General features: G+C 35.7%; 1 protein-coding gene across 12 annotated transcripts in view; it reads left to right on the forward strand.

Annotated features, from left to right (window-relative positions):
- The window catches only part of RIC1 (RIC1 homolog, RAB6A GEF complex partner 1), a 118,893-nt gene that overhangs the window by 34,788 nt on the left and 68,518 nt on the right, over positions 1–15,587 (forward strand). For 11 of the 12 annotated variants that reach the window (XR_006741308.1, XR_006741307.1, XM_045580197.1 and 8 more), the window contains 3 exons: positions 6,360–6,467; positions 11,243–11,385; positions 11,655–11,791. Coding sequence is in view for 10 of the 12 variants with exons in the window: in XM_045580197.1 (XP_045436153.1) it covers positions 6,360–6,467; positions 11,243–11,385; positions 11,655–11,791 (388 nt within the window). In the remaining 2 variants the exon portion in view is untranslated. The remainder of the gene's footprint in view (positions 1–6,359; positions 6,468–11,242; positions 11,386–11,654; positions 11,792–15,587) is intronic. The other variant, XM_045580189.1, reaches the window with a different exon arrangement.

The raw sequence follows: 15,587 nt of genomic DNA on the forward strand, positions 1-15,587 counted from the left end.
ATTCTTGTCTTGTCTGCACCTACAGCACACCAGGCAACATCTAGTGTGCCGCGGAACAGCGGTTGAAAAACGCTGCCTTAGGGTGTGAGGGCATGACCATTTGCATATTAGCACTTTAGGCTACATTGTTTTGGATAGTATTTTAAGAATCACTTTTGTGTTCCAGAAAAGTTTCTTGCCTTCTGTTTCTAAGACTTGCGGGGAGACCGCTTAACTACTAGTAGTCCTGACAGTGCTTGAACTTGGCTGTATTTGACTGTATATATTAGGCTAGAGAACTAAAAAAAGCATTGTTTTTATTTTTTACTTAAGCGTTCTTTCACATATCATATTGGGATTTTCAGTTTGAGTACGTGAGCTCAATAAAATGTGTATAAGTTTAGAGCAGCACAAATACTAGTGGTTAAAAGAACAGGCTTTCACATCAGATAGACCTGGAATTGAATGTCAGCTCTGCTTCTGTTCAGCTGTATGACTTCTATTTGGTTATTTAATACCTCCAGAACCTGTTTCCTCATCCATAGAATGAGATCACAGTAGTAATTATTTCCAAGGATTAAGTGAGATCATGCATATTAAATGTTCAGATAAGTGCCCTGCTCATGGGAAAATCAATAAAGGATAGCTGCTGTTATCAGTAATGTGTTTTTTCCTTCACCAAATTCTTACCTCATTGCTAATATTTTAAATGATTTTATATAATATACAAATAATATGTATAATACTATGTATTAAGTAATTATTTTTTATGTTTTACTGGATAATAAGGTATTTTCCCCCCAGAGTTTTATTCTTAGTAACTGCTGCACAAACTTTATTAAAAATGTCTCCTAGGGAAACAGTTTTGCAGAGCAGAGTGAATGCAAGGATTTAAGAGTCAGCCTGTTGTGTATTTGTGTGCTAAACCACTTTCTAGTTGAGTTACTTAGTCCGAGTTGGTAGTTTTTCTGTAGAACCTATTTGTAAAATTGAAATAAAAGTATTTATTTATTTCTTCAATTGTTTGGAGGTTTATATAAGTTTAGATTTTTAAAACCTGGAAAATGGTGGCTCATATATTGATTTAAGGAGGGTTTTTAGAAATGTTTTACTTTATTATTATTTTTTAAGATATATTTTATTGATTTTTTTACAGAGAGGAAGGGAGAGGAAGAGAGAGTTAGAAACGTCGATGAGAGAGAAACATCGACCAGTTGCCTCTTGCACACCCCCTACCAGGGATGTGCCCGCAACCAATGTACATGCCCTTGACCGGAATCGAACCTGGGACTCCTCAATCCGCAGACCGACGCTCTACCACTGAGCCAAACCGGTTTCGGCAGAAATGTTTTACTTTAAAAAAAATTTTTTTTTTATTGACTTCAGAGAGGAAGAGAAAGGGAGAGAGTTAAAAACATCAATGATGAGAGAGAATCATTGAACAGCTGCCTCCTGCACACCCGCTACTGGGGATGGAGCCCGCAGCCTGGGCATATGCCCTGACTGGGAATCAAACTGGGACCTCCTGGTTCATAGGTGGATGCTCAACCACTGAGCCATTCAAGCCAGGCAGAGATATTTTACTTTTGACAGTGTATCATTGTTGTCATTTGTGTCATTTTAAATATTTATGCAGTTCAAGATGCTCTTTTAAGCACTTTTTCAAGTTCATTTAATCCCTGTAACAACCCTGTAAGGTAGTTAGGTACAATTACTCTGCAAATCACACCAGAGATGGAGAGGCCAAGTAACTCATTCATAGTCACACTACTAAGTGGCACAGGACTCAGACATAATTGTTGTATCTTCAAAGTTTATGCTCTTTATCACTAATACTACATTGCCTCAACTATATTTATGCCTATCTAGCTCTCTACTTTGGATTTATTTAGAAATTAGGAAATAAAAAAAGGAGAAATGATCTGGAGGGTTTATTATAGTTTTGAAGAATAGAAGTATCATAATTGAGGCCAATAATTAGTAGTTGTCTTCTCAGTTATAGAACCTATTGTCTCTTGTTTCTGTGCTCTAAATCTTATGAGTCCATCACTTGAGTTTTTCTAGAGTATCTCCGCTCCCTGTATTATGTGACATCAGACCGCATGTCATTTTCCAGTGTGCTCCACCTGAGACAGGTCAGATGCCTCCTGATCTTTCCGTAGTTTCCAGCGTGCTGTTTCCAGCATTCTTCCTATTGATATTTGGAGTCCGCCTTCAACAATGATGGCAGTCGTATTAAATGACTTTTTATGCCTCAAAAGTCATTTATTCTTTGATTAATGAATGTTTCACTTTTATCTTGTGTGTCTTTATAAATTCTGCTATATATTAAACTATCCCTTCAGACCATGGATAGACTTATCTACTGAAGATTGTCTGGCTTTTCTTTTGTGTCTTGAAACTTGAAGTGAAATTAATGAAAGATAAATCTGGGATAAATCAGAAAATAAATGTGTGTTTAGCTTTAGAACGTTTTCATATATTTATCTTTAAATATGATTTTAGTAGATCTTGAAACTGCAAATCAAATTTATTTCATTATAATGAAAATAATTTCAACAAATATGTTATATTATTGTATACTTTGTTGAATTCAGAGATTTCGCCCCTCCCTCTTACTCATCTGTTAACCTTGGATTTTTAAAAGACTAGCCTATTGATTCCAAAGTTCTTTTTTAAAAAATTTGTACATTTAATTATCATATATTTAAAATGTAGATATTATCTCTAAAACAACTATCAAAACTTCCTGTCCCCCACTCCAGTATATTTCATTAGATTTTGAGAATTTAGCAGACTGTTAATAAATTAGTGCTAGATGGAAAGCAGGAAAAGGATAGCTCATCAAGGCTTGAGGTTTATAACCTTAACACAGCTACTCTTTCAAAAATCCAGAAACAGTTCTGACTGGTGTGGCTTAGTGGATAGAGTGTTGGCTTTTGGACTGAAGGGTCCCAGGTTCGATTCCGGTCAAGGACATGTACCATTGTTGCAGTCACATCCCCAGTAAGAGGTGTGCAGGAGGCAGCTGATCAATGTTTTTCTCTCATCAATATTTCTAACTCTCTATCCCTCTCTCTTCCTCTCTGTAAAAAATCAATAAAATATGTATTTTTTTAAAATCCAGAAACATACTAAATTACAAGTTTAGAGGAAAAAAGAGGTATGAATTATAAATGTGAAAGTTTCCCTCAATATTTTTTTTTTAGTGTTAATTTTCTGGAGAATAAACTAACTTCTTTATTTCCTTGATCTTCTCAAAACATCACTTATTTGTATTTTTATTTCAATATGTACATAACTGTAAATGTACATGTGCAACCTTTAACTATTGAAATTTGTATATTTTATATATCCATTAGCTTATATCATAATTGCATGGCCACTTACTAATAAGAATGTTAGGGATGATATTGTATAAATGCCCTGTTGACTAAAGATATGAGACTGGCACCTAAAGCCAAAGAATGATAGAAGTGTTTAAAGATCTGCCCAATTCAGAGAGCCCTGCACATGGTTCTTACCAGATTGAAGGCTGTCTGGATGTGTGATAATATAAACAAAAAGTTAAAAAAACAAAACAAAAAAAACGCACACAGGGTGATGATAAGGGTGCCTACCTCTTTCTGAAAACTTATTTTCATGCATCCATCTCTCTGTTTAAGTATGGAATTTTTCCATGACTATTATAGGTACTTGGGGATGCAGCAGTAAAACAAAGGGGTTGGAGGTGGCAGAAACTATGCAGAGAGCTGTGTTCTAGTAGACAGTGACAAATAAGTAAAACACATTGCAAATGAGATACATTCTCTGAAGAAAAAATAAAGCAGGGCAAGGGATAGTGAGTGGGGACACAACTCAAAATAGAGTGGTCAGAATCTTCACTGAGATCATGACATATAAAAAGATCTCAAAGGTGAGAAAATAAAACACACTCAGGGGAAGAGTATTCTAGAAGATATTATTGAAATAAGTTTTAGGTTCTGTCTATTAACTTATAGTTGAAAAATCAGAAGAGAGGAATTTTTTAAGTGTAAAGAAAGAAATTCATTCTTATTTTTAAGTAACAATCTTGGGAAAGCCTATGGCCAGTTTTCTTTTTCTGTAAATGACACCACCATTTGCTTGATTTTATTTGTCCTGTCTGCCTCGTGGCTCTCCTAGCCAGTCTGTAGCAAGTCCTCTCTATTCATCTTCTGTGCATTCTGTGTGTTCTAACTTGGATGTAATCCATGTGGGGTTTCCTTCTCCTAGCAACACTACTTTAGTTTTCTCCTGGATTGTTGTAATACCTTCTTAAACCATCTTTATAGTTTTCCCCTAAATGAATTTGCTGACATAAAATTTACATGCTGTTTTCCTACATAAAGTGTTTCATTGGCTTTCCTTAGCTTTCAGGATTAATCATATCCCTGTCTTTTATCTGAGTTTTATTTTACTCATCTGAAAAATGAAGTTAATGCCATCTACTTCATAAAGATGTTATTCATTATGTTTAAATCAAAACCTTAGATTACTATATAGTACCTAAATTATGCTTTATTCCCTAGGGCACATGTGTCAAACACAAGGCCCGCGGGCCAAATCCGTCCCACCAGGCCTTGCAATGTGGCCCGCACCGCGCTGTCATCACTGCACTCCGCTGCGTTTCCATCACAATGACAGTTTATGATTGTTCAGTAAACCATTCGGCCCTCGATTTAGGCTGGATTTTAGATTTTGGCCCCTTCTCTGATTGAGTTCGACACCCCTACTAGGGTTTTGTTCTGTGTTCTCTTCTGTTCTACATTTTAATTATTCCTTAATGTAGTACCATTTTCTTGAGCTCCAGGCCCACCTACCAGGATATATCCATTTAGATGTCCCTATAGGCAATGTCAAGTTCATCATGTCTAAACAACTCATTTCTTCTCTACCAACCCAACCGTGCTGTTGCTTTTCTAAAATTAAAAAGCCAGGCTTTACCTAAATTTGCTTTAAAATTCAAACTCAACTTAAACACACAGAGCTTATAATTAGCTTGTTTTTGTTAACTTGTTCTTATTAATTAATGGCCAAAGATTGTTAGCCATTTTAGGAAAGTGTCCAATTTTAAAAAGAGGCATTATAGAAAAAAGGGAAATTCAAAGGAAATAGTCAGTGCAGGAAACAAAAACACTTTGAGGAAATGATAAACAACCTCAGATACTAATTAAAACAACAACAAAAAACCATGGTGCTATAAGAAAAAAGGGGAGGTGGGTGAGAAAGATCCTGGAATAAAAAGTACAATAAGCTAATATAAAAGAATTGGGAAAAATAGTTCAGGAACTCTCCCAGGATATAGAACAAAAGACAAAGTCAAGGGAATATTAGAAGTTAATTTAAGCTTCAATATCTAACCTAGTAGGAGTTCCAGAAAAAGAAAACAGAATTGGAGAACCTCATTAGTATATTAAGGAAATAAAGCATAAATTTTCCAGACCTAAACTAAGCACATCAGTCACTAGATTGCCACTAAGCTTCTATATGGAAAATAATCGGAGTCTAAAAACTAATCAAAAAGCTTTCTGAGCATCAAAGTAATTTTCAAAAATGAAGTACCTTGAAAGCTATTGCTCTTGTTAGTTTCCTTGCACATAGTTTTAATAGTATTAACAAATTGGTTTCCAGGGTTATAGATGACTAGAGAAAGAGAGATTACTTAGGCAGACTAATTGTTGCCAAGAGTACATGATAGCTGACAGTAAGAAAACAGACAGCTATTAAATTCCAACACAGGCATTGAGAAAGATGGTCCTATGCCATGTTGAGATAAGGATTCCAGGGCAGCTTTATAATCCTTTTAAGTGGTTGCATTGTACAGCTTGGTTATGTTGACCTCGTTCCAGCCACTCTAGTTGCAGCCATTTAATGCCACAAAAATTTCAAATTTAGCCATTTTGCTATTTATTGCCAAGTATTTTGTGAAACATCTATTTGCATCCTTGAATCAGAACTAATTCTAATACAGACCCAAAGGATAGAAATGAAAGATGAGGTATGGAGTAAGGTAAGATGAGGAAATGATTTGGGTTACTTTGGATATGCACTATATAGAATGGTGTATATCTTCTCATAGTTGCTTATCTCAGTAAAGGCAGTCAGATAATTAAAACAAAATCTCTTTTGGTTTTCTTGCATCTTTACTTTTATCTTGTGTTGTTGTGTTTTTTTTTAAGATTCTTTGTTCTCTCTTCACTCCCACCTCTCCAACACAAGTTACATTGGTCAAACACATTTATTTCTAATTGATAAACAGATATACCTGCTATAGTAGAATTTGGGTCTGCTTTTCAACTGAGAACCTAAAGAATGAACACAGTTTCTTCTCTGTAATTCTTTTCTTTGCTATGTTTTAGAGGAAGCCCACAAATGAAAGGGACACCCCATTTTAAGGAAGAACAGTGTGCTCCTGCATTAACTTTAGAGATGAAGAAAGTTTTGGATTTGCAAGCACCCATTACAAGGTACAGTACTTTGGTTAAATTTAGCATTTTGTGATAATAGGCGATGTAGTTGGTTAATCATCTGATCAATTCAATAAGAAGGTTGATTTCATGTCTTTTCATTGAGGATAACTTTTTTAACCCTAGAAATTCTTGATTCTTATAAAAATTTAAAAATTTATAGATGGTACATTATTATGCTTAAGTCTTTATAATAAAGCCCATAAATTGGATATACTATAATGTTATTTTAGAAATTTGTATTTAAAGTAAGATCTACAAGTTGTTTGAACAATATGTCATAGTCCATATTACTTAAAAGATACTGATGAGAAAAGGTTGAGAAAAAGAGAAGTGCCTTTATTTTTTTTATTTTTTTTTATTTTTATTTTTTTACATGCCTGTTTTTCCTCCTCACGGGAGGGTATGTTTTTGTTGTTGTTGTGGTTGTTGTTGTTGTTTTTAAATATATCTTATTGATTTTTCACAGAGAGGAAGGGAGAGAGGTAGAGAGCTAGAAACATTGATGAGAAACATCGACCAGCTGCCTCTTGCACACCCCCTACTGGGGATGTGCCCGCAACCCAGGTACATGCCCTTGACCGGAATTGAACCAGGGACCTTTCAGTCCACAGACTGGCACTCTACCACTGAGCCAAACCGGTTTCTATTTTTATAGCCTCTACAACTTTTGGAGAATTATGTCTGCACTTGGGAGAAGGTTGAGCTTTCTGATCTAAGTGTCAGTAAGGGTTTTGTAATAAGAAGATCAGAGTACCAAGGGAGCACAAATTATTTTATATTCATTGGTAGAAAAACAAATAACAGTACCTTTATTTCCTTATTGCTTCACATTTGACATTTTATTTCTATGGAAATTGATTAAGCAATATCTATCAAAATTAGAAATGTTCATGGCCTTTGCCTCGCATTTCTACTTGTGAGAATTAGTCTTGCAAATATAATGATACATATTGGGAATGACATACTTACAGGGTTTTTATTGTACACTAGAGGCTTGATGCATGATACTCATGCACTGGGAGGGGGCTAGGAAGGGAAAGTGCTCAGCCTGGCCTGCACCCTCTCACAGTCCAGGACCCCTTGGGGGATCCTTAGCACTGCCCCTGCTACTGCCTGGCTTCTGGCTAAGTGGCACTCCCCCTGGTGATCAGTGCATATCATAGCGACCTGTCGTTCTGCCGTTCAGTCAATTTGCATATTAGCCTTTTGTTATATTGGATCAGGAAACAGTAGGAAAAGGTTGAAAACTACCTAAATATCTTATAGTAGGGATCTGTTTAAATATCAATATATTTTCTTACATCTGTACAGTGGGAATAAGATGCATCTGTAAAACCAGTGAGGGTATTCTTTACTGAAGAAAACGTATCAAATAAGTTTTTTTGTTTGTTTGTTTGTTTGTTTTGTGAAAAGCAAGGTGTGCTGTGTACAGGAATGCTATATTTGTTTTTCTTTTCCAAAGGAGCTGGTGGTGTTAGACTTTGTATTGTTCTGGAAGAACACATGAGACTAGGCATGAGAACTGAGTGGCGGGAGGACAGTTTTGGGGAAAAAGACTTTTTATTATGTACTCTTACTAAATACTGAACTATATGGATGTAATATGTAAATATATTGAACTATAAAAATATAATACCTGTTTTTTAAAAAAATCTTGTGATTCACAGTTCTAATGAATAGCTTCTTTCACTATTTTGTTAGCATATAGTACAGATACTGGTCCATTGTAAGTGAAATTGCATATAGGTGGTTGGCAATTGTCTTGCCTTGTTTAACCTATCTTTTTATATACTCTCCTTATAGAAAAAAATGCTTTTGGTTTGTGTTTGCTTAAATGTGATCAGGGTTATAAAAGGTTGAATACACATTATTCATCACCTTGTTCAAAAAGTTGCTCTTTACTTCAGATTTTATTTCAGCACATAGATATCTTTTCGAGAATGTAATTTAATTTGTTGCAGAGATTTTGAATGTCTGCCAAACAGGGTGGAACTTTACAGCATGGTGTTCTATCTCCACCTGGTGGCAACAATTGTGTGGTTCATGGAAATTGCATAGAAAAAGAGCCTTTAGACAAAGAATTCCTGCCATGTTGTACAACTTACCCTCCCACTATCAAAAATGTGTCATATACAGTTATGGGTAATGGATACACTGTTGCTTTTAGGCATAAGATGGAGAATATATATATGTGGTTTCAAAATATTTTTTAAAAAAGAGTATAAATGTAAAGACATGGATATTGGTTCCTGGTACAGGGTCCTGATATCCTGTGATGCCAAGCAATAATCCTTTAGTAGTTAGAGCTTTGCGAGTGAGGGAATCAGTGATTGACAGGCACTTGAGTGGCTTGAAACAACGTGTTTAACTTTTTTGGAACTATTCAGTGACATCAGCCTTTGTTTAATGAGTTAGTTTAGTTCTAATAAAATGAGGCTATATGTCTTTTCTATAGATTTTTAAAATTATTATCACAATTATTTTAAAGTCGTTACCTTTATATCCAACATGAGGATTTTGTATGTATCTATGTTGATTGATTTTTTTTTTTTTCTCTTGACTCTTGGTCACATTTCCTGTTTTCTCACATATGTGGGCATATTTTGTCACAGCATTGTGAGTGATGATGTAGAGATTCTTAATTCTGTTAACTTTGTCAGAAGAGTTTTGCCTAGCAGGCAGTTAAAATGCTGCAGGATCACCTGGTCATATGCAGTAATTCTAGGAAGATAGGAGCAGGGGAGAGGGAGAAAAATATAGTTTGAAAAAAACATAGGTTGAGTCCTGCTGAATGAAAATCACTGGTAAAACAATGACTGTTCTGCTCACTCGCCTCTTTTGACATGTAGTAGCAGATCTAAAACTTAAGTTTTTGTATTCTGCTCAACATATGTATTGATACATAAAAACTTTATCACAAAAATATAAATTTGAAATGAAAGAACACATAAAATACTTAACAAAGTCAACATTAAAACTGGGAATTTTACTTGATTATAAATGCTCTGGTGTTCGAGATGGATCTGGTTTGTGGGGACATGTTCTACTACTCTGTTTCAGTATTATCTCAAATCCTTGGGGAATGAGTCATTGAACTCAACTTTCCAAAAATTTGAAGGTTTAATTTAAGAATTAAAACATTTTTACCATTATGGATTAAATGTTTATGAACTATACTCTTTTTAATAGTGCATATTAGAGTATATATTATAGACACACAACATTTTATCATTCTTGTTTCTACTTTGATACTTTTTTTAATATAAAGTCTAATTAGCACAGGAGTTAGACTTGATTTTTAAAAAATATATTTTTATTGATTTTTTAACAGAGAGGAAGAGAGAGGGATAGAGAGTTAGAAACATCGATGAGAGAGAATCATCCATCAGCTGCCTCTTGCACACCCCCTATTGGAGATGTGCCTGCATCCAAGGTACATGCCCTTGACCAGAATTGAACCCGGGACCTTTCAGTCCCCAGGCCACCAAACCGGTTTCGGCTACTTTGATACTCTTGAGTTCTCTTTCTTAAATTCATCTATTTCTTAGGCTTTCTTGGTACTAATTTCTGCTATTTCTTCCCTGTTCTCTTTTTCTTTCTTCTTGCCAGTACTTTTGCACTTTCATTTATGGATTCCCCCCTTTTTCTTTTTCTTCCTTCCACAAACAATTACTGCCAAATATAACTAGCACTGCACTAGGGACTGGGCAGGTAAGAATAAGCCAAGTAAGCATTTATTTGCCATTCAGTAAGTAAATGTTAAATCACATTGCAGTGTGACTCAGTGGTTGAGCATCAATTTATGAATCGGGAAGTCATGGTTCGATCCCCGGTCAGGGCATATGCCTGCTAGATCCTGAGTGTGGGGCCTGCAGGAGGCAGCCAATCTATGATTCTCTCTCAACATTGATGTTTCTCTCTCTCTCTCCCTCATCCTCTTTCTGTGAAATCAATAAAAATATATTTTAAAAAATATCTTTGCAAATATCAGTAAGAGCTGAGATCAATATTACATAATTATTTTTTTAATACTTCATCAACTGGGAGTTCTTCTGAAGGAAAAAACTTATTTTATTGACCTTGGAATCTCCAACAGAGAGCATAGCACCTGCTACAGAGCATAGGCTTAATAAGTATTTGTTCAGTAAATTAACAAATTGAGAGTCATGATAACCTTGGAATCACAGTGGTATAAAACTGTGGTTTCCAGTACAGTAGCCACTAATCAAATTAATTCATTTCCATTTTAGTTAAAAGTAAGCAAAATTTAAAATTTGGTTCTGTCACACTAACCATATTTCAAGAGTGTAGTTATCATGTGTGGCTAGTGGCTACTGTGCTTGACAGTGCAGATACAGAACACTTCATCATAGGTGGAAGACCCATTGGACAGGGTGAGTGATTGTTACTGTGTGCTCGTTGGCCAGATCGTCATCCTTTCATTAGTTCTTTTTATATTTTCTCTGCCTCTTTAATTGTTAGCTACCACTTGTCCTTCCGTCTCCTAATTTACTGTTCAGTACTTTTAGTTTTTAACTCAGTTCATCAAATTTGTGACTGTGACTGCCCATAGTCTTCCATAATTTCTGATTCTAGATTGAATTACACAAAAGTTACTATATAACTAAATTGTAAATAAATGACAGTTTTGTAAGTGGTTTCATTATCTTCTTTGAATGAATATTTTCTAAGGCAATTATATTAATACTCACTGATTTCCCAGTATGCTCTCTTAAACGGTAACTGATAATAAATTGCTTACTTCCCTACAGTTTACAGTCCGTGCTGGAAGATCTCCTGGTTGCTACTGCTGATGGACAGCTTCATCTTATTCACTGGGAAGGAATGACAAATGGAAAGAAAGCTATTAATATTTCCACAGTACCCTTTTCACTAGATCTCCAATCATCTAGAGGTATTATAGTTATACTTTCTGCATGGGGTAGAACCAGATGATTAATATTTTATATAACCTTGCTAGATATTGCAATGGATGAACATTGATTTTTCTACGTTGGAATTAATTATGCAAGGGAGTTGTTTGTGTGTGTCTCAGTAGGAAGAAGTACTTGCATTGTTTAGTGTTTTTAGGTCATTATTGTTGCCTTTTTAACTATCCTTACAGGGTTTTTAAGCAAGAATGTGAGGGAGTTATTATTTCATGTACTTATTTTTTTTTATCAGCAGGTTCATTCTTGGGCTTTGCAGATGTGCACATCAGAGACATGGAATACTGTGCCACACTTGATGGGTTTGCTGTGGTGTTTAATGATGGTAAAGTGGGATTTATTACACCAGTGTCCAGTAGATTTACTGCAGAGGTATGACTGGCTTACTTTGAATGTTTGTTTTATTTATTGTGCATTGAATAATTTTATCTTTACTAAAATCCTCCCCCATTTTTAAATATATATATATATATTATTGATTTTTTTACAGGGAGGAAGAGAGAGAGATAGAGAGTTAGAAATATCAATGAGAGATAATCATCCATCAGCTGCCTCTTGCATACCCCATGCTGGGGATGTGCCCACAACCAAGGTACATGCCCTTGACCGGAATCAAACCTGGGACCTTCTAGTCCGCAGATCGACGCTCTATCCACTGAGCCAAACCGGTTTCGGCCTCCCCCATTTTTTAATTTATGATTTTATGGGTTATTGTTAATTAATTTTATTTAGTATCTTTATTGTTGAAAGTATTACAGAGGTCTACTCCTTCCACCCCATTCACTTGTGAATTTTTAAAATAAAAAATATATACACACACACATATATATATAGTATAAGTAGACCAATAATTATTTATTAGACATGCTGGGGGGGAAAAAGAGATTTCCTGCCCTCCCTGCTTTCTTCACACCCAATTTTAATTCTTGTAGGCAAGTACTTTTTGTTCCTTTGCTATTTATTTTGCTATTCATCTTCACTACTCTGTATTTCCTTTAACTTTTGGTTTTTAGGCTGTGTTTATATACCTCCAACTGTGGAAAATGACCATGTACTTCCCTCTTCCCAGCTTCTCCACATACTTTCCAGCATAGCTGTTGTGGTTTTGATTAGATTACTATTCATTGTTTACATCACATGTGTCAAACACAAGGCCCGCGGGCCAAATCCGTCCCGCCAGGCCTTGCAATGTGGCCCGCACCTCGCTGTCATCACTGCACTCCGCTGTGTTTCCATCACAATGACAGTTTATGACTGTTCAGTAAACCAATCGGCCCGCGATTTAGGCTGGATTTTAGATTTTGGCCCCTTCTCTGATTGAGTTCGACACCCCTAGTTTACATTGATATTGCTTTGTACGCTTATATTAGTACCTGCCCCATGTGAGATGTTATATATATATATTTTTTTTGGTAGATTTTTTTCTCCTACTTGGAATTAAATATATATATATATATATATATTATTGATTTTGTACAGAGAGGAAGGGAGAGAGAGAGAGAGCCAGAAACATTGATGAGAGAGAGTCAGAGAGAGTCATCCATCAGCTGCCTCTTGCACACCCCCTACTGGGGATATGCCCGCAACCAAGGTACATGCCCTTGACCAGAATCAAACCTGGGACCCTTCAGTCCCCAAGCCGACGCTCTATCCATTGAGCCAAACCGGTCCCGGCTCTCCTACTTGGAATTAATAATTGTTAAGTTCTTTACATTTGCTTAGTTTCTATGTATTAATATTTACCAGTAACCCAACCCCAAACTGTCAGCTGGTTGTATAAATATCCTCTCAGTTTTTTCAAACACATAGGTGTCCTATCATTTCATATTCTTGAAGAAATTTCTCTAGGAACCTCTGACCTGTTCTAGTTTGGTGTGTTGCTCAGTATACACGCCTTTAACACAGGTGTATTGGGGCTCTCCACCATCATCCAGAGGATTCTTTACTCCTTTATTTGTATGTCATTATTTCACAATGAATGGTTAATTCATATATGATTAGTTAATTTATGAATTTGGTTGCTGTATAGAGACCCAAAAGAAAATGTTGGGTTCGTTGATAAGCTCTATGGATTTTGGTTGACTATGATCTTTACTGTATGGTGAGCTAACTGGATTATTTCCTTTCCTCCCTCTCTGTATCCAAAGTGCATTTGAGGAGAGTCCTTTCCAGAAGGTATATACTTGGCTGACCAAGTATTCTAAGATTTGAATTGTGGAAGAGTTAGACTAGAGGGTCCAGATTCAGGAAATAAACTTTTACTTATTCCTGGTTTTGGTTTTTTTTTGAGGTCCACAGATCAATGGAAGTTGTTTGTTTTTCTCCAACAAAAAACCCCTCCAGTTTTCTGTTAGAGGGGAGGTGGGTTGTTTCTTAGCAGCTCAAACTGGGGAAGTACTCCTGGAAGACCTCACTGCTGCTTACACAGGCTTTACACCAGTCCTGCTTTGAGTCCAGCCTTTCAGAGACATCTAACTTTCCAAGCCTTTGTGTGCCCATAATGTAAACTTAGTGCTTCTCAACATTCTTTACTGCCAGTTAAGGATTCTACCCTTATACTTTCCAGCTTCCAGGATTTTCTGATACTACCTTATTTCCCACTTTTTGTTCTTGCGGATTATGCTTTTTGAAAAAAATCTTTTCTGTTACAGTAGTCAGAGAAAATAAATATTAATGTTAAATGTGCTCTTTTTAACTGGGAAGGATTTTAAGGTGTGTGTTTGTTTGTGTTTGAGGGCATATTTTTTCTACATGGTATCAGCTTTAAGGTTTCTAATTATTTCCATTACCAACTTTATTCAGGTAGTAAGGTACTAAATAACACATTTGTAATAACATGTCGGTATGTAAATTAGAATAAAAATAAGCTTCTGAAGAACCGTTTTTATTTTTTTACAAGGTACAAATATATTTGTAATTATGTTAGGGATTTAAATGTTTTTTACTAAAAGCAAAAATATTAGAGCTGAAAAAGTGATTGACTTTTCTGAGTATCAAATTTTATTAGTATTTGATTAAAGAAACTTTTTTAGTCAATTAAGGTTTAATATATAATGGAAAATAGATGGTCATTATTAAATGTTATAAATAGAAAATATAAATTAAAAGAAAACAATACATAGGTATTACTGGTAGTTAGGAAACACAGTGGCATCTTTATATTTGACATTATTTTTTAAATATATTTTTATCCAGCCGAGACCGGTTTGGCTCAATGGATAGAGTGTCTGCTTGGGGACTGAAGGGTCCCGGGTTTGATTCCAGTCAAGGGCATGTACCTTGGTTGCGGGCATACCCCCAGTAGGGGGTGTGCAAGAGGCAGCTGATCGATGACTCTCTCTCATCGATGTTTCTAACTCTCTATCTCTCTCCCTTCCTCTCTGTACAAAATCAATTATATATATATATATATATATATATATATATATATATATATATATATATATATCCAGAGAGGAAGGGAGAGGGAAAGAGAAATAGAAACATTGATAATGAGAGAGAATTATTAATCAGCTGCCTCCTGCATACCCCCTACTGGGAATTGAGCCTGCAACCCAGGCATATGGGAATTGGACCGTGACCTCCTGGTTCATAGGTTGATGCCCAACCACCGAGCCACACCAACCAGGCTATTTCAGACATTATTTAAATGTTTTATAAAAATTCTGTTCAGCATTGTTCAATATATTTAACAAACAAAATATGTAAGATTATGCCACGCCTCTGCTCAAAACACCTTCAGTAGGATTGTATAATTAGGACAAAACCTGCTGAGGGCAACTAGAAAAGCTGAAGAAAAAATATTTTTTAAATGTGCTTAAATGTTTTGGAGAACTAGTTAAGACAGTAAAGAATACCAGGCTGGAGGAGGCCAGAGGCCTAGTGAACTAAGCCCAGTGTTTGAGGTAACAGTGGGGATGAACAAACAAGATTGTGTGCAACAATGTGGATGGAACATGTTGGGTGAAAGCAGTTAGACACAAAGGGATACGTGCTATGAGTCCATTGTATGTAAATTTAAAGGAAAAATACAAAGTTCGTATGGATGCGTGTTTAAGTGGTAATGGTTTGTAGGGGTGTCGAACTCAATCAGAGAAGGGGCCAAAATCTAAAATCCAGCCTAAATCGCGGGCCGAATGGTTTACTGAACAGTCATAAACTGTCATTG

The sequence above is a fragment of the Pipistrellus kuhlii genome, unplaced genomic scaffold, assembly GCF_014108245.1.
Source record: "Pipistrellus kuhlii isolate mPipKuh1 unplaced genomic scaffold, mPipKuh1.p scaffold_m20_p_12, whole genome shotgun sequence".
NCBI lineage: Eukaryota > Metazoa > Chordata > Mammalia > Chiroptera > Vespertilionidae > Pipistrellus > Pipistrellus kuhlii.